The sequence below is a fragment of the Pristiophorus japonicus genome, chromosome 1 (assembly GCF_044704955.1).
Source record: "Pristiophorus japonicus isolate sPriJap1 chromosome 1, sPriJap1.hap1, whole genome shotgun sequence".
Taxonomy (NCBI): Eukaryota; Metazoa; Chordata; class Chondrichthyes; family Pristiophoridae; genus Pristiophorus; species Pristiophorus japonicus.
The window spans coordinates 277,831,815-277,850,678 of NC_091977.1; the positions used below are offsets into that span (position 1 = coordinate 277,831,815).

General features: G+C 43.0%; 1 protein-coding gene across 1 annotated transcript in view; it reads right to left on the minus strand.

Annotated features, from left to right (window-relative positions):
• rims2a (regulating synaptic membrane exocytosis 2a) overlaps nucleotides 1–18,864 on the minus strand; it is a 1,685,585-nt gene that overhangs the window by 575,803 nt on the left and 1,090,918 nt on the right. Inside the window, exons 23-24 of the mRNA XM_070888461.1 lie at nucleotides 3,745–3,852; nucleotides 2,535–2,544 (exon numbers count right to left, since the gene is read on the minus strand). Of these exons, the coding sequence (XP_070744562.1) occupies nucleotides 2,535–2,544; nucleotides 3,745–3,852 (118 nt within the window). The remainder of the gene's footprint in view (nucleotides 1–2,534; nucleotides 2,545–3,744; nucleotides 3,853–18,864) is intronic.

Sequence of the window (18,864 nt, forward strand, 5' to 3'; positions counted from 1 at the left end):
TCACTTTTAGAGTGGAAGCAAGTCTTCCTCGATTTTGAGGGATTGCCTATGATGATGAAGCCAGAAGCCAATTTGTGGAATGCCACAGATTATAGCCCATTTCAAACTTATACAATGAAGGTCAATTAACTCATGCCAAACCTGTTAGACAGGATGTCCTGTCCCCCCCATTCATTCTGAGAAAAGCAGGTGTTCTCTTCAAACCCAGACTACAAGGGCAGAGTAAAACATCAGTAACACCCACACGGCATCAACGTGTTTGATATTTCATAAATAACTAATTATTTCCCTTTCATATGCTAACAGCAATTGCAAGGGAGAACATAAGAACATAAGAACTAGGAGCAGGAGTGGGCCATTTGGCCCCTCAAGCCTGCTTCATCATTCAATAAGATCATGGCTTATCTGATCTTGGCCTCAACTCCACTTCCCTGCCCACTCCCCATAACTCTTGACTCCCTTATCATTCAAAAATCTGTCTATCTCCACAAATATATTCAATTACCCAGCCGCCACAGCTCTCTGGGGTAGAAAATTCCAAAGATTCACGACCCACTGAGAGAAGAAATTTCTCTTCATTTCTGTTTTAGATGGGCGACCCCTTATTCTGAAACTATGCCCCCTAGTTCTAGATTCCCCCATGAGGGGAAACATCTTCTCTGCATCTACCCTATCAAGCCCCTTCAGAATCTTATATATTTCAATAAGATCACACCTCATTCTTCTAAAGTCCAATGAGTATAGGCCCAATCTCAGCCATGCCAACATGGAAACATGCCACGATCAGGCAACACACATGGGACAAATGGGGCGAGGGCGAGATTAAGGACATGTGTTGGCTGCAGAAGAGTGTTGCAGCAAATTACTTGCCTACACTCTTACCTGGCAGGCAGGAGACCACAGAGGGGAAACTATTATTTTTCTCTCTGAACTGAAAGAAAAAGTTCCCTATCCCTGTTGGTGATAAAATTAAAATAGGGGACCTCATCTGTGACTTGTACTTTGCTTCCTTAGTATAAATCACACTATAACTGCGCAGTATTGGTGAATTATCCACCATCTGACTTAAACAGTCGGGCAGCAATGTTTTTTTCACTAATGCCTGATATATTAAGACTGAGGATATGTTTATCGGAGGCTTTCAAATTGAATTTTGAAACAGACCCTTTTGGTCATTAACCTGCAGGGTTACAGACCTAGAGCTGATAATTGGGATTAGACTGGATGACCTCTTGTTAGCCAGCGCAGATATAATGGTAAGTACTGCAGGGAATCGAATACGGCCAGGGTGATCACCTGGACTAGTTTAGATCGCCTGGATGGGTCGGAGAGGAATTTTCCGAGATTTTTTTTCCTTAAATTGGCCTGGGTTTTTATCTGGTTTTTGCCTCTCCCAGATCACATGGCTCCGGTTGGGGTGGAGTGTAGAATGTTTCAGTGTAAGGGGTGTTTCAGTTGTGGGGGCAGACTGGTTGGGCTGGGTGCTCTTTACCTTTCCGCCATTGTTCATTGTTGATAGGTCTATATGTAATCTTCAGGGCTGCTGACCGAGGGCCGTGCAGCTCTTTGTCGGCCGGCGCGGACACGATGGGCCAAAATGGCCTCCTCTGCGCTGTAGATTTCTATGTTTCTATGTTATCAATCATGTAGTCCTCTTAGCTTAAATTATAGAAAATGTTAGTTTTTGTAACTACTATATTAATTTGATTGACATTTAGAAACTGTACAAACAGAAATGTACATTTCCTGTAAGCAGAATTTTATTTTAAGAAGCGACACTGGAATTAGAGATTTAAACTGCGCTCTGTGGAGTAGTTAGGCGAATCCTTGTATATATAACTATGTTCCATAAATAGCCAGAATGTGATGTTAAATCATTACACTTTAGAGAGTTAACTTTAAAATGTGCAAAATGTTCGATGAATACAAGCTCCTATTAGAAAACGAAATCAATTCTAAATAGTTTTAAAAACCTCTAGATTAAACTCTGGCAAAAGTTTGAAGCAGAAAACTTAAAGTGACAGAGGAAAGATGTCATTTCAAATGCAATGTTAATAAGTAGTGTCAATGGCAATATGCATGAGGCTAAGCAATGCAAATAGCTCACCCCAATGGCATCGATAATACCAGCTATGAGATAGCGTAGTAATGGCAATCTATACCAGGAACCTCAAAACGTGTATTATTCTAACCACTTATGGATGTTTAAGCCCGACAGAAGTTCTGAATGGTCCCGAGGTCTCACGATACCTGGCATCCTTTGCAGACAGTCATGCTTGGTGCTCTAATCAACACACTGTAGTTCCCACAAAATATGCAAGAAGCACATTTAAACCGAAGATTTAAATTTTCACCTTTCAGTTCTAAAACTCATTGTGGAATGCAGACTAACACTTTGCTTTTTTAAAAGCTACAAAATTGCTCTAGTATACAGCAAAAATATAATCTAACCAGTGTCATTTACAGTGTACAGACACTGATCAATCATTGCAAGAAGCCTCTTTGAGTACTCTATTCAGTAACGTGCACAGTACACCATGATTTCTACATGTAATGAGATCAATTACAGCAATAAAGCTGATTTAACCTCCTTCCTCCATCCGGGGAAGAAAACCTGGAACACAGACAGGCCTTGGAAAAATGTACTAGACTGTGGATCAAGCAACAAAAGTATTCTGCACATTGGCATGATGATTAATGGTAAGGGACCACTTGAAAAAGATTATTTAATAGTATCAATCAAGAATTAATGAATTAAATTTAAAAATGATTATAACTAAAATAAAGCAAACTAACTTGGAAAGTATGGACAGCTGCTAAAACTAGATTTTTTTTCTCCTTTATTTTCCTTTACATAGGATTACACAGGATATACGGCACAGGAACAGGCCATTCGGCCCAACCAGTCCATGCCAGCGTCTATGCTCCACTTGAGCCTCCATTGTCTTTCCTCATCTAAATTTATCAGCATAACCCTATTCTCTTCTCCCTTATATGCTTGCTTAGCCTCCTCTTAAATGCATTTATACTATTGGCTTCAACTACTTCCTGTGGTAGCGAGTTCCACATTCTCACCACTCTCTGGATAAAGAATTTTCTGAATTCCCTATTGGGTTTCTTGGTGACTATCTTCTATTGATAGTCTGGTTTGTTGGTCTGGGAATATTAACTTACAGTTCAGTTCTTTTTCCTTCACTGATATTGTGAAGAAGAAACACAGATGCTCAATGACTTTGTACCTCTTCCCTATACTTGTTATAGGAGCATGCTTTTTTAATTCATTCCCAGGACACGGGCATCACTGCTGAGGCCAGTCATTATTGAACATCCTTAGTTTCTCAATCTGTTGGGCCACTTCAGAGGGTTGTTAAGAGTCAACTACATGCAAGACAGACCAGGTAAGGACTGCTTGTTTCCTTCCCTAAAAGGACGTTAGTGAACCAGTTGGGTTTTTGCAACAATCCGATAGCTTCATGATAATTTTTTACTGATGTTGTTTTTTTAATTTCCAGATTTAATTTCCAAATTCTCAGAATACCAAGGTGGGATTTGGATTATCAGTCTAAGCCTCTGCATTACTAGTCCAGTAACATAACCACTACATTACCATACCCATAACCACTATACTACCATATGTGTCGGGCAATATTTCCACCTTCGCACAGTCTAGACATCTCTCTGACATCAGCAGATGCCAACAGGTTAATAGTTCTTACAACGTCAGAACAATGTTGGTACTAGTACCTCTCAAGATCACTGTAAGCACTCTCAGAGTATGTACGATTCATCTTTTGGGAACGAAGTAACCTTATTGCATCTTCCCGATAGAGGGGATAAATTATATGGTTCATGCTGCTAAAAATAAAATGAAACAAAATAAACATAACCACAATGAACGTTAGAAAAAGGCAACATCGGATAATAAAACTTGTAAGCAGCAAGTATTTTCACTATGTACTACAACTACCGGACCACAGCGTATTGTTAAGGATACTGACTTTATTTCATGCTGTATATTATATCCTTAGAATGAAATGTCAAACATGACTGGATGAGAAATTGTAAGGGGAGAAAATATTTTCACTACTCTCCATGTCAGTGGAAGTGGAGTGAGGATAGCTGGTAATGGTCTCGAGATTATACTGCTGCCTGTCCAATACTGTTAAACAGTTACCTGTTTGTCAAATAAGCATCAGTTCATGGGTCTAGCATATGCGACAGGAGTGCAGCAATTCTCCCAATTTTCCAATGATTAGTGATGTTAAAATTGGGAGTAGCACAAATTAAGAGTAATAAATGCCGTGTGCAAATCTCCAATCTGCACTCCTATCAAACGAGGCTTCATGCTGCAGGAGCAGCCTGTTAAAATTTACCCTATTGAATCCAGTTTCCAGCCTACCAAGGAAACAATTGCCTCATGGATTTCAGAAATGTACAGCATGTCTCCCATTGCAGGCTGCGGCCCTTGCATTGTAACCTTGCACCTACAGCCCTTTAAGTGACAGCAATATTTTCAGAATACTTCTTGGGGGAGAAAAGGTAGGTTTGCTGCTTGGTGTAATTGGTTTACAACTGATTGTGGGATAGGTTTTACACAGGGTATCTCAGCACACTAATGGTGATACATCCAGCATGCACACACAATCAAAGTTGGACATTTCTCTGCAACAATAACTGTCACTGATTTATGTACCTTAGGCTTCAGCCCGAGAATAACAGATATCCAGGAACGATTACGTAAAGAATACTGGATACCTGGGACGTGATCGACACAGCATATTTTAGGAGTGATTAAGTAGAGCACAATAAATAAATAGAATAATTAACTGGAGAATAATTGATACTCTGGGACAGTTACCTAGGGATTAAAAGCTTCTTGAGAGAGATTACTTGAAAATGGCTACAAGCAATTTAATGATAAAGGTGTATTTTTGTGAATCACGAAAGTAAAATTCAAATAGTTTTGTAATCCTAATCAGGTAATTATTTACCTGGTAAATATTATCTGTAATACATGTGATTTAATTCCTCATGTTCAGCAGTAGTGGGCAGTCTGCACAGTTTTCTCTATGTATGATGATATGCACAAGAGGGCTAATGATTATTGTGTTAGTACTGGAAGTTTGTCAAGAAATAGCGTACAATGATTACTGGGAAAATGTATGTCAATTTGAATAAGTATCGAACCCCTCGGATTGGATTAATTTATGCCCTTTTTCCTTGGTATCTGCGGGACTTCTACTGAAGTTATGGTGGATGTGTGGAAGAATCCCCATGGAAATTCACTCCAGTAGTGTCACAAGGTATTTGTTGTTTCTTCTTAATATATTGAATTTGTGTGTGTTTTTATTCATCTTTATGTCATTTTTTGAGCTTGCAACTCAGTCCCAAAGCTAACAGCCAGCACACTCTGCACTGCTGAATGATTGGCAATGTTCTTTATGTTTATACTGCGAACTTAGTAAGGAAGTTGATTCCTGAGGAATTCGATGGAGAGTGTACTTTATAAGGGATAATAAATGATTTTATGAAGCAGCTCGTGGATGTGGCTTCTAATATTACGAGTGCATTCTTCTATTCCCTCTGGTTTGGAGAAGAGCACACATTCTCAAAAGGGAAGAAGCACTGCTCCAGAAAACCTTACTAAAATGACACACATGTACAGGCAGAAACGTCTTAATGAGGCCAAACACCAGTGGGAAAGAAGAAATAAATGACAGAAGTGACTTAAACAATGACGATTCCGTACACATTTTCACATATGTAGGGGATGCTGCATGGAAAAGATAACCACACTAGTCCAACAAAACAGTTTGGCAAAATAGAAACTTGAAGCACCATCATTGAATAGAACAATGGAACAGTCTTGCTTCACAAAAGCTAAATGGTTCATATGAAAGGATCTTTACAATCTCCGTCTGTGGTAGAGTAGGAAGTACTGGAACTCAATACCTGTAATGACGAAAAACATTGGCACACGCTAGAAATAGAATGGAATCTCATTCAGAAATGTTGATCCTTTTTCTAGAATTGCTTCTGAATAGTTGGTTGAAGGCTTATAAAAATAAGATTCTGGTTGAACCTTGAGAATAATTGCACACAAAGGAAAGTACACGCATCTCTACATATTTTGTTTGTACTACTTTCAACTCAACAGAATTTTTAAAAAATCGTTAAATAAATAAATAAATAAATAAATAAATAAATAACAGACACCAATACCAGCTGGATCAGCCCACTAAGGCACATAGAAATAAATGCAGGCAGTTAGCTAAATCAAAAATAATGCAGAAAGTGTAAAACAGTAACAGATTGTAAGAACATTTAAAAACTAACAGTGGCTTATTTAAAGCTGTATCGCTCTTTACAGCTGTGTTCCATCACAAACCCAAGTTCTAATAAATCTAAACTTCAGGAGTGTTCAGAAAAATACATTTTGCTAATGCTGTTTTTGCAGTTGATGGCTGTTGTATTATCTCAATGGCAGTCAGTGGCATTCTTCCCTTGGAGTTGGAGGATGTGCGTTCAAGGAATTAAGCCCATAATCTACCTGGTATTCCAGTGCAGTACTGAGGGAACATTGCATTGTCGGAGGTGCCTTCTTTCAGATAATGTTAAATTGAGGCCCCATCTCCCAATTCAGGTGGAGGTAAGACCCCATGGCAATATTCGAGATAACACAGGGAGTCCTCCAAGTGTACAGGCGAACATTCCTCCCTCCACCAGGACCATCAAAAGCAGATTATTTGGTCACTAATTTAATTTACTGTTACTATGCACATATACAGGTGCAACATTCCAAATCCGGAATTCCAAAAAACGGAATTGTCTAAAAACCGGACATTTTGTGCATCGCAGATGGAGTCGTCCGGAATCCAGAATTATTTTCTGAAAACCGGACATTTTGCGCATCGCAGATGGCGTTGTCCGAAATTAGTCTGAAAACCGGACTCTTTTGAGGGGGCCAAGATGGCGAGGGATGAGGAAACTGGTAAAAAGCACAATGTCGGGGGAGCCACGGGTAGTGGCGGGCGGCAAGGATCAGAGGATCAGCAGGCGGCGAGGAGCAGCGTGAATCAGTGAGCGGTGAGCAGCGGAGGATTGATGGGCGTGAGGTCCGAACAACAAGCTAAAGGTTGGCAGAGGAAATGCTACAAGGACACCCTCAAAGCCTCCTTGATAAAGTGCAACATCCCCACCGACACCTGGGAATCCCTGTCCAAAGACTGCCCTAAGTGGAGGAAGTGCATCCAGGAGGGCGCTGAGCACCTCGTGTCTCATCGCCAAGAGCAAGCAGAAACCAAGCGCAGGCAGCGGAAAGAGCATGTGGCAAACCTGTCCCACCCACCCTTTCCCTCAACGACTGTCTGTCCCACCTGTGACAGGGACAGTGGCTCTCGTATTGGACTGTTCAGTCACCTAGAGTGGAAGCAAGTCTTCCTCGATTCTGAGGGCCTATGATGATGATGATGAATCGGCGAGCGGAGAATCGGTGGGCGACGAGGAGCGGAGTGAATCGGTGAGCAGCGGAGGATGGTGGACGCGAGGTCCGAAATCCGGCAAAACCCGAAATCTGGCACGGATTCGGCCCCAAGGATTCCAGATTTCAGACTATTGATTTTCTTGTCTCAAATCTAGCAAAACCCAAAAACCGGCATGGACTCAGTCCCAAGGATTCCAGATTTCAGACCTTGTACCTATAGCTGAGGTGTTTGCCTACAACAATGACTACACTTCAAAAGTTAATTCATTGGCTGTGAAATGTTTTCGGACGTCCTGAGGACAAGAAAGATTTGAAGGGGCCGAGGATAGACCCATGGAGAATTCGATGGTGACTGCATTGGTGGGAGGAGAAGCATTTTAAGAAGGCACACCAGCTGTTTTCGGACTGCAAGGGCAGTTCCATGGAGCCAGATAACATACAATGGAGAAGAATGTCATTATCAATTGCGCTGAACACCAAGGGGAGACTGAGGAGGACAAGGAGGGCTAGCGTAATGTAGGCCAGTCAGAGGATGTCTTTTGTGACTTGACCAGTGTAGGTTGGTGCAGTGAGCATGGAGGTAAGAAGAAGAAGGGACAGAGGAGATTCGAAGAAAAACTTCAGAGAGAGAGGCAGATTCAAGCACTTTAAGATTAGAAATGGAAGGGCAGTTGGAGATCATCAGGGGTGGACTTTTTCAGGAGGGGGATGATGACCGTGGTTTTAAAAGGGAGAATGATGGTTTCTGATCAAGGGGAGCTTTTACAATGTCAGCAAGCATCAAGACCAGGAAAGGAAATGGAGTGATGAGGAGTGGGTAGGAAGAGGAGTGAGAGAGCACTAAAAAAGAAAGACTTACATTTTTATGGCGCATTTAATGATCTGAGAATATCCGAAAGCGCTTTCCAGCGGATGAAGTACATTAGCAGGAGTAGGCCATTTGGTCGCTCGAGCCTGCTCCATCATTTAATAAGATCATGGCTGATCTGATCTTGGGCTCAGCTCCACTTCCCTGCTCGTTCCCCATAACCCTTGACTCCCTTATCGTTCAAAAATCTGTCTATCTCCACCTTAAATATATTTAATGACCCAGCCTTCACAGCTCTCTGGAGCAGAGATTTTCAAAGATTTACGACCCTCTGAGAGAAGAAATTCCTCCTCATCTCAGTTCTAAATGGGCGACCCCTTATTCTGAAACTATGCCTCCTAGTTCTAGATTCTCCAACGAGGGGAAACATCCTCTTTGCATCTACCTTGTTGAGCCCCCTTAGTATCTTATATGTTTCAATAAGATCACCTCTCATTCTTCTAAACTCAAATGAGTATAGGCCCAACCTGCTCAACCTTCCTTCGTAAGACAACCCCTTCATCTCAGGAATCAACCTAGTGAACCACTCTGAACTGCCTCCAATGCAAGTATATCCCTCCTGAAATGAGACGACCAAAACAGTATGCATTACTACACATTTGGTCTCACCAGTGCCCTGTACAGTTGTAGCAGGACTTCTCTGCTTTTATACTCTATTCGCACTTGTAATTAAGGCCAACATTCCATTTTCCTTCTTGATTACTTGATGTACCTGCATACTAACTTTATAATGAAGTACAACAGGTGGGCTAGGTTTGCAGCAGGGACGGGGGACGGGGGGTGGGGAATGAAGATGTGAATAAGCATACTTTCCATCAGGAGTCACTGGATAGCAACTAGGAGTTAGAACCATGTCTGATTTATTTTCCCTCCCTACCAAGGCAAATTGAAACTGCACCAGTTGAGGTCAACTAACAGTAGTAGGGAGGTTGGGGATGGCATCAAACAAGAAATTAGGGACGCGTGCAATAAGGGTACAGCAGTTATCATGGGAGACTTTAATCTGCATATTCATTGGGCTAACCAAACTGGTAGCAATACTGTGGAGGAGGATTTCCTGGAGTGTATGAGGGATGGTTTGCTACACCAATATGTCGAGGAACCAACTAGAGAACAGGCCATCGGAGGGGGAGCGGTGTGTCCAGGGGAGGCCTATAAAAGGCCCAGCAGTCGGAGGAGCGGCAGCGCCGAGGAGGAGCGGTGAGTCCAGGGGAGGCCCATAAAAGGCCCAGCAGTCGAGGAGGGAGTGGCAGTGTTGGAGGAGGAGCGGGAGTCCAGGGGAGGCCCAAAAAAGGTCCAGCAGTCGAGGAGGGAGCGGCAGCGTCGGAGGAGGAGGAGTGGGAGTCCAGGAGAGGCCCATAAAAGGCCCAGCTGTCGAGGAGGGAGTAGCAGCGTCAAGGAAGAGCCAGCTACTGCAGCTGCAGCAGGGACAGAAGGCAAAAAAGAAGTAAAAAGAAACTGAAGTGTCATGTCACAGCCAAGGGGGTAAATAATTGGCTGGTGAATGGTGAGTAGTTTTTCTTCTTTTTCTTTTCCTTTATCAGTAAGAAACCTTTGGCATTGTTGCCAAATTAAATTAATTTAAGGATTAAGTCATGGCAGGAGAGCCCAGACCCTTGTCATGCTCCTCCTGTGCTATGTGGGAAGTCAGGGACGCTTCCAGTCATCCCTGACGACTATATGTGCAGGAAGTGCACCCAGCTGCAGCTCCTGACAGACTGCATTGCGGCACTGGAGTTGTGCATGGATTCACTCTGGAGCATCCACGATGCTGAGGATGCCGTGAATAGCATGTTTAGTGAGTTGGTCACACTGCAGGTAAAGGTTACTCAGGCAGACAAGGAAGGGGTGATCAACAGGAAGACCAGTGGAAGGAAGATAGTGCAGGGATCCCCTGCGGTCATCCCCCTCCAAAATAGATACACCATCTTGGGTGCTGTTGGGGGGGATGACTCATCAGGGGAGGGCAGCAGCAGCCAAGTTCATGGCACCATGGGTGGCTCTGCTGCACAGGAGGGCAGGAAAAAGAGTGGGAGAGCTATAGCGGTAGGGGATTCTATTGTAAGGGGAATAGACAGACGTTTCTGCGGCTGCAATCGAGACTCCAGGATGATATGTTGCCTCCCTGGGGCGGTGCAAGGGTCAAAGAGGTCTCGGAGCGGGTGCAGGACATTTTGGAGGGGGAGGGTGAACAGCCAGTTGTCGTGGTGCATAGAGGTACCAAACATATAGGTAAAAAACAGGATGAGGTGCTACAAGCTGAATTTAGGGAGCTCGGAGTTAAATTTAAAAGCAGGACCTCAAAGGTAGTAATCTCAGGATTGCTACCAGTGCCACGTGCGAGTCAGAGTAGAAATAGCAGGATAGCTAAGATGAATTACGTGGCTTGAAGAGTGGTGCAGGAGGGAGGGATTCAAATTCCTGGGACATTGGAACCGGTTCTGGGGGAGGTGGAACCAGTATAAACCAGAATGTCTGCACCTGGGCAGGACTGGAACCAATGTCCTTGGGGGAGTGTTTGCTAGTGCTGTTGGGGAGGGGTTAAACTAATTTGGCAGAGGGATGGGAACCTATGCAGAGAGACAGAGGGAAGTAAAATGGGGGGAGAAGCAAAAGATTGAAAGAAGAAAAGTAAAAGTGGAGGGCAGAGAAACCCAAGGCAAAAATCAAAAAGGGCCAATTTCAGCAAAATTCTAAAGGGACAAAGTGTGTTGAAAAAACAAGCCGGAAGGCTCTGTGCCTCAATGCGAGGAGTATTCGTAATAAGGTGGACGAATTAACTACGCAGGCAGCTATTAATGAATATGATATAATTGGGATTACGGAGACATGGCTCCAGGGTAACCAAGGCTGGGAACTCAACATCCAGGGGTATTCAACATTCAGGAAGGATAGACAGAAAGGAAAAGGAGGTGGGGTAGCACGTTCTAGTGAGAAGGAGGAACTGAAAGAAATCCTTATTAGTCAGGAAATTATGTTAGACAAATTGATGGGATTGGAGGCCGATAAGTCCCCAGGGCCTGATAGTCTGCATCGCAGAGTACTTAAGGAAATAGTGTATGCGTTGGTGATCATTTTCCAACAGTCTATCGACTCTGGATCAGTTCCTATGAACTGGAGGGTAGTTCATGTCACACCTCTTTTTAAAAAAGGGAGAGAGAAAACGGGTAAATTATAGGCCGGTTGGCCTGACATCAGTCATGGGGAAAATGTTGGAATCAATTATTAAAGATGAAATAGCAGCGCATTTGGAAAGCAGTGACAGGATTGGTCCAAGTCAGCATGGATTTATGAAAGGGAAATCATGCTTGACAAATCTAGAATTTTTTGAGGATGTAACTAGTAGAGTGGACAAGAGAGAACCAGTGGATGTGGTGTATTTGGACTTTCAAAAGGCTTTTGACAAGGTCCCACACAAGAGATTGATGTGCAAAATTAAAGCACATGGTATTTGGGGTAATGTATTGACGTGGATAGAGAACAGGTTGGCAGACAGGAAGCAGAGAATCGGGATAAACGGGTCCTTTTCAGAATGGCAGGTGCCGCAGGGCTCAGTGCTGGGATCCCAGCTATTTACAATATACATCAATGATTTAGATGAAGGAATTGAGTGTAATATCTCCAAGTTTGCAGATGAAACTAAGCTGGGTGGCAGTGTGAGCTGTGAGGAGGATGCTAAGAGGCTGCATGGTGACTTGAACAAGTTAGGTGAGTGGGCAAATGCATGGCAGATGCAGTACAATGTGGATAAATGTGAGGTTATCCACTTAGGTGGCAAAAACTTGAAGGCAGAATGTAATCTGAATGGCGACAGATTGAGAAAAGGGGAGGTGCATTGAGACCTGGGTGTCATTGTACATCAGTCATTGAAAGTTGGCACGCAGGTACAGCAGATGGTGAAGGCGGCAAATGGCATGTTGGCTTTTATAGCTAGGGGATTTGAGTATAGGAGCAGGGAGGTCTTACTGCAGTTGTACAGGGGCTTGGTGAGGCCTTACCTGGAATATTGTGTTCAGTTTTGGTCTCCTAATCTGAGGAAGGACGTTCTTGCTATTGAGGTAGTGCAGCGAAGGTTCACCAGACTGATTCCCGTGATGGCAGGATTGACATATGAGGAGAGACTGGATCGACTGGGCCTGTGTTCACTGGAGTTTAGAAGAATGAGAGGGGATCTCATAGAAACATATAAAATTCTGATGGGACTGGACAAGTTAGATGCAGGAAGAATGTTCCCGATGTTGGGGAAGTCCAGAACCAGGGGTCACAGTCTAAGGATAAGGGGTAAGCCATTTAGGACCGAGATGAGGAGAAACTTCTTCACTTGGAGAATTGTGAAACTGTGGAATTCTCTATCGCAGAAAGTTGTTGAGGCCAGTTCTTTAGATATATTCAAGAAGGAGTTAGATGTGGCCCTTATCGCTAAAGGGATCAAGGGTTATGGTGAGAAAGCAGGAAAGGGGTACTGAGATGAATGATCAGCCATGATCTTATTGAACGTTGGTGCAGACTCGAAGGGCCGAATGGCCTACTCCTGCACCTACTTTCTATTGTTTCTATGTTAGCGAGGTTTGAACTGGAGAGCTTTCTGATTCAGATGGCTCAGTTCCAGTGCCAGCATTGCATTAACTGAAAGCTCTGAATGTTACTTTTATCAGCATTTTGATTTTGTGAGAGAATAAGCACACTGAAGAACACCCGTGAAACACCTCACAAGATTGCAACCGTGAATAAAATGACTGATACAGGAGAATGTTTCAATAGTTTATCAGAGAAAACTGGCTAGGAATGAAGTGACGAGATTGCTGATTCAACTATGGTCTAACCAACGTGTCTATGAATGTTAATTCAGTGCTTCATTCAGTTCGACTCAGCAACACCTCCTACTCATTTCCCTCATTCATGCCACCAGCACTCATTGTTAAAACAATAATAATTTAGAAGAAACAGAAAGGAATCGGCAAAAGAAACAGAACGTTAATCACAATTGCATAAATTGATTTTATAGTACTGGCGAGGATCCCTATATGAGTTGAATTGTGGTTACCGAGGATGATGTAAAAAGGACAAAAGCTGGTAGCCTCTACCACAGCACACTGAATGTTCTACCTACTTCACAGTTCTCTTGTTGCAACAAAAAAGATGACATTTTACAATTGCCTGAATAAATAAATATCCCAGCAATCCTAAAATCCTATAATTTTGTCCGATATTCCTGGACAAAATAACGCTCTTTAAAATTGTAGCAGCTCCATCAGTCTCTGAAAAGAGCACACAGGTTATTGCCAGATTTATCACCCGAGCCTTCTGTATTTCTCCTTTTCAGAAGCTGACCGACCTGTTGCGAATGTACCGCATTCTCTGTTCTAATTTCAGATTTCCAATGCTGGTAGGGTTTTTCTTTTTATTTGCAAGTGTTACTTTAGCAATTCTGTACAACAAAAATAATCTTCTATAAAGTATAACCAATGCCTGAAACCTCAGTCACAGCATTCCGACAGAAGTACAGTGGACTCATTTATTTTCAAGCTTAAGAAAAAAGAACAAGAGATAAGTTCAAAATGAATCATAATTAGGGATGAGCAAGCTGACCGGCTAGTCTGAAGTGTATCATTTGGATCTCTTGAGGGCTTAAATATTGCATTTGGGTACAAATATACTTTCAGTGGCCTGTCCCATTTTAAAATTGATGGAGATGTTTCACTGCACAATGCGATACCATTTTCAGCTCTCCAAAACCTTCCACAATGGATAGTGGCTGGGCTTTATCAGGCAGGTGGTATTTTTATTTTCCATCATTACATCTGTCGTTTCGCATTCCATGTTGATGTTTCATTATGATCGAACAAGGGTAGGTCATGTTTAATAATTCCTTGAGCTCAACTAGTGGGAATGTATCAGAGCACTCAGGGGTCCCATGTTGGAGGTGGTATGTAGACGAGTACAAGTCATTCTAGTGTGATTTTGGCAGTCTAAGGGTGCCTCTCTTCCACTGGGCAGACCAACCTTTTCAAATGTGAAACTTTCACTTGGAAAACCCATTGTCTGCAGACTCCAAATTCAAATCTAGACGTTGAATTTATCCAGATGCTCATTCCTAGTTATAATGCCCATACATACATGCATACATAGTCACACACAATAAAAACACACCAACACACCCATGTTACAGTATACCTGAAATCCTTGTGATGATGCTCGATGGTATGACTGTGTCTGGACCGAGGAAGTGTAAGATACTGACTGCAGCGATGTGGGGGATAATGGAAAAGACAAATGTATGGCATTTGAAGAAAGGGGACAGAGATCAGCAGCACCGGTGAGCAGAAAAGAGAAGAAAATGGAGAGAAATATGATGAACAGTATGTGTGAGAAGGTTATTGTCTATAATTAAAAGCAAAGAGGAGCTTAAATGCTGTAAAGTAATTTTTTTTAGTGAAGGCAGTCTAGCAGCTTGGAACAATCAGTTCTTTATATGAAAGTTATTTTTAGTAACACTACATTTGTTTCAGTCACAAATGACATGACTAACACTACAATAAGCTTGTGAGAGGCTTGCCTTCTGAAAGTTCTTTTGAACACAGGATCAGAAGTGAGAATATCCAAGCCAATAAAGACAGCCTAGATACACCTTGTTAACTTGCCTACAGCAAGGGCACACCTGAAAATCTGAGATTGATTCAGGTCTATTGTTTCTGGGATGGGAAAACATAAGAAATAGGAGCAGGATAGGCCAATTGGCCCCTTGAGCCTGCTCCACCATTCAAGAAGATCACGGCTGATCTGATCTTGGGCTCAGCTCCACTTCCCTGCCCGCTCCCCATGACCCTTGACTCCTTTATCACTCAAAAATCTGTCTATCCCCACCTTAAATATATTCAATGACCCAGCCTCCACAGCTCTCTGGGATAGAGAATTCCAAAGATTCACTACCCTCTGAGAGAAGAAATTCTTCCTCGTCTCCGTTTTAAATGTGCGACCCAGAGGGGTTATTGCTGTTTTTTTAAATAATGTATTTATTTTTCTAACCTGTATCGAGTCTCCATGTATCATATACCACCCCAGTCAAAATGATGGATAGGAGGGAAACCTTTTCCCAGCTCACTATCTGTGTGGGGCACAAAACAATACATAACTACAGCCCAGGGCGATTGGTGCTCTGATTTTTCACATCCTCCCTCTGCGCAAGTACGCGTTGGTACTTCCGTCATGCTGGTCTTATAAAGACCTGATCCTCATCAAGTGCAGAGTTGCATTCACAAAGATGTATCTTACCACTTTGTGACTTAATGAGTTAGAGTTTCAGTGCATTACATCATAAAAATATAAGAATTAGTTGCAGCTGTAGACCATTCGGCCCCTCGAGCCTGTTTCTCCATTCAATAAGATCATGGCTGATCTTCCACCTCAACCCCATCTCCCTTGATTCCCTTAATATTCAAAAATCTATCAATCTCTGTCTTGAATATACTCAAAGACTGAGCCTCCACAGCCCTTTGGGGTAGAGAATTCCAAACATTCACCACCCTCTGAGTGAAGAAGTTTCTCCTCATCTCAGTCCTAAATGGCCGACCCTTATTCTGAGACTGTGATCCCTGGTTCTAGATTCCCCAGCCAGAGGAAACATTATCCCTGCATCTAGCCTGTCAAGCCCTGGAAGAGTTGTGTATGTTTCAATGAGATCACCTCTCATTCTTCTAAACGCGAGAGAATATAGGCCTAGTCTACTCATGCGGTACACTCTGGGAGTAACTAAAAAGAAGAGGACACTTAATGAAGGATGCCTGACATCTCTAATTACCAAGAACCTGGGCCCTTGACAGGAAAAAGCCCAGGCCTGCATCATGGGAGGCAGGGGAGGCGATGTGAACAAGGATACAACGGGGAAGGCCTGGGCCACTAAGAAAAAAACTGCAAACAAGTAACATTAACATTTCTTTCCCTACCCGCTACTCCAAACAATAACTCTGCTTCCCCTCTGAGAATATAATAGCCAACTTGAAATGGACAATTTGATTAAATCAATCACCAGCTATCAACATTTTACTCCGAAACTGCTAACTTTTACATTAAAACAACAGCAATTATCCATTATTGCCTTGACTGGCTTTTTGAGAGAATACCACAGTTACCCGTTCCCTACATTGGAAGTAACAGCTGAAATTAATTAACGATCATCCTTGACACAATGAACAACATTTCAGTTCCGACAAAAAAAAATGGGCCCAACTTTGGCCATGACTTGCATCAATTTTATTGGAGTAAGTTGTTTTTTCTGGCATAGGTTAAAGAATGCCATTTTCCCCCCCAAAATTTACTCCAGAATAAGTCAGTTAGGTACGATTTTTTTTAGGTAAGTTTTTTTTTCAAAAAGGGCATTCCCAGACACTTATGCCAGTTTTGGCCATTTATGTCAGTAAAAACTTACTCCAAATCGACTTAGGTCAGCGTATGTGGCCAGCTCTGGGCAGTGAAGAAAAAGCAGTGCAATTCGGCGGGGATAGGGGAGAGAAGAGAATGGGAGAGGACCTCAACAACCAAGCACCAAACATTGCAAGGAAAAGCTCAAACAATTAAAATACTAATAAAAATGAAGTAAATCCTACCGCGATGTCACAGCAGGGGGTGGGGGGGGCAGGGGGGCCGCTGCACTGAGCGACCGGAGAAATGCGAGCTGCTGGCCGTGATGTTACGGGGGTGGGGGGTAACCAGGGAGAGAGAGAGAGAGATGCTGGTATACAAAACACTCTTTCTCCCCCCCCCACAAACATTCTTTCTTCCCCCTGCCAAAAAAACACTCTTCCTCTCCCCCCCCACCAAAACTCTCCTCCTCCCCCCCGCCAATACACTCTTTCTCTCCCCCCCTCGCAAAACTCTCCTCCTCCTCCTCCCCCTTCAAATACACTCTTTCTCTCCCCCCCCCCCGCAAAAAAAACTCTCCTCCTCCCACCTCCCACTAATCAAAACTCTCAAGCACAACCAATAAATAAAAAATAAAACCGAAGTCCTACCTCGCCCAGGAACTCTGCGGGCCGGCCGGCCAGTGCGGGAGGCCAGTCGGCCGGGGATAGGGTGCGGCGAGATCGGAGCATCCCTTCGGCCGGGGATAGGGGCTGCAAGCATCGGGTCCTGCTCACAGCCCGCAGGACATGCTAGGAGGACAGGAGCATGCGCGCAGACTTCACTGCGCATGCGCGCAGGTGCTGGCACACTTTTCGTTGCTCTGCCACCCACTTAAGAATGCACCCCACAATGGGACTCCGGGGACTTGGAAGAGTGGCCAGGATGGGGCCTCTTTTTTCCGGCGCCGTTTCAAAGTTGGGCCCAATGATTGGAGAGGGAAATACTCCACTATTCTGTGCTGTTACAGATTTTTAATTCTTTCAGGGGTACCAGAGGAAAACACAGAAAGCCTAAGAATTGAAAGTGAATGCTGAATACAGGGGTAATCTTAGAATCAAGGCAATATATCTCGTCATATACTACATCATTTTGGATATCTGCAACACAAATTTAAACCTGAGTAAATCTGGTAGATCAGAAACTGCATTTCTAACTGCCCTGTTCCTGCCAATTAAAAATAAAAAGATATAGCAAAATTACTGCTTCTTGACACTTTGAAGGTTGTGACTGCATTTAAAATAAACACTAGTAAGGCTGCACTTTATTTTAGAAATATAGTTAATCCAGAGAGTCATGTTAATTAGAAAGAGGTCTATGGTACTGCAAATTTTTCTGATTCTATTTTTTTTTAATTCTTGCTATCAGAACTCTACACAAGATTAATTTTGGGACATTATACAGGACCAAATATACGCATCAACTTTGAAAGTTTCCAAGGATATTAAAAAGGACTGAAGCACTAAGCATTAGTTGCCCACACTAGATTATAACTGTAACAGCACAAGCTCACGTTGAGCTGGTTACACATTTAAAGATATCACAAACTTTCCTGAAAAACAGCTAACAATTACCTCTCCCTCTCTGGCGAATAGTGATCGTCCAGCATCCTGCGTCGGTCCATTCGGCTGATGGTGTTGTACTGTTGAGGAGAACAGCGACTGCTTCGAGGACCCAGCTCGGAGCTTCTGCAAAACACAAATCAACTACTGTAGCAGTTTGCTAAGAATTTAAAATACCAGCTTGATCTATGTAATGATCAGTAACACAAAGACTACTTTGACAATTCGGTTTTACATTAATTTTTTAAAAAATTGGGTACGGTGCAATGTGCCCTTTAATTTTTTTGGGTGCGCGTTGCGCGGCTGATTCAGAACACCACACGTGTGGGTTTTCCTACTTAAAATCCGAAGAACAGGCTGCGCGGGAGCTGCAGCTTAACGGGAACATTGGTGTGGTGCAAAACAGACTGCTGATTCGCTATCGCCTGTCCTGCGTTAGCGCTGAAGACCAATTTTACCCCAACTGTTTTGTCACTGATTTAAAAACATTTTAGTTGTGCAATATCACATTTACCACATACCACATATTTTGTTTCAAAGTGTGTATCCGTGGA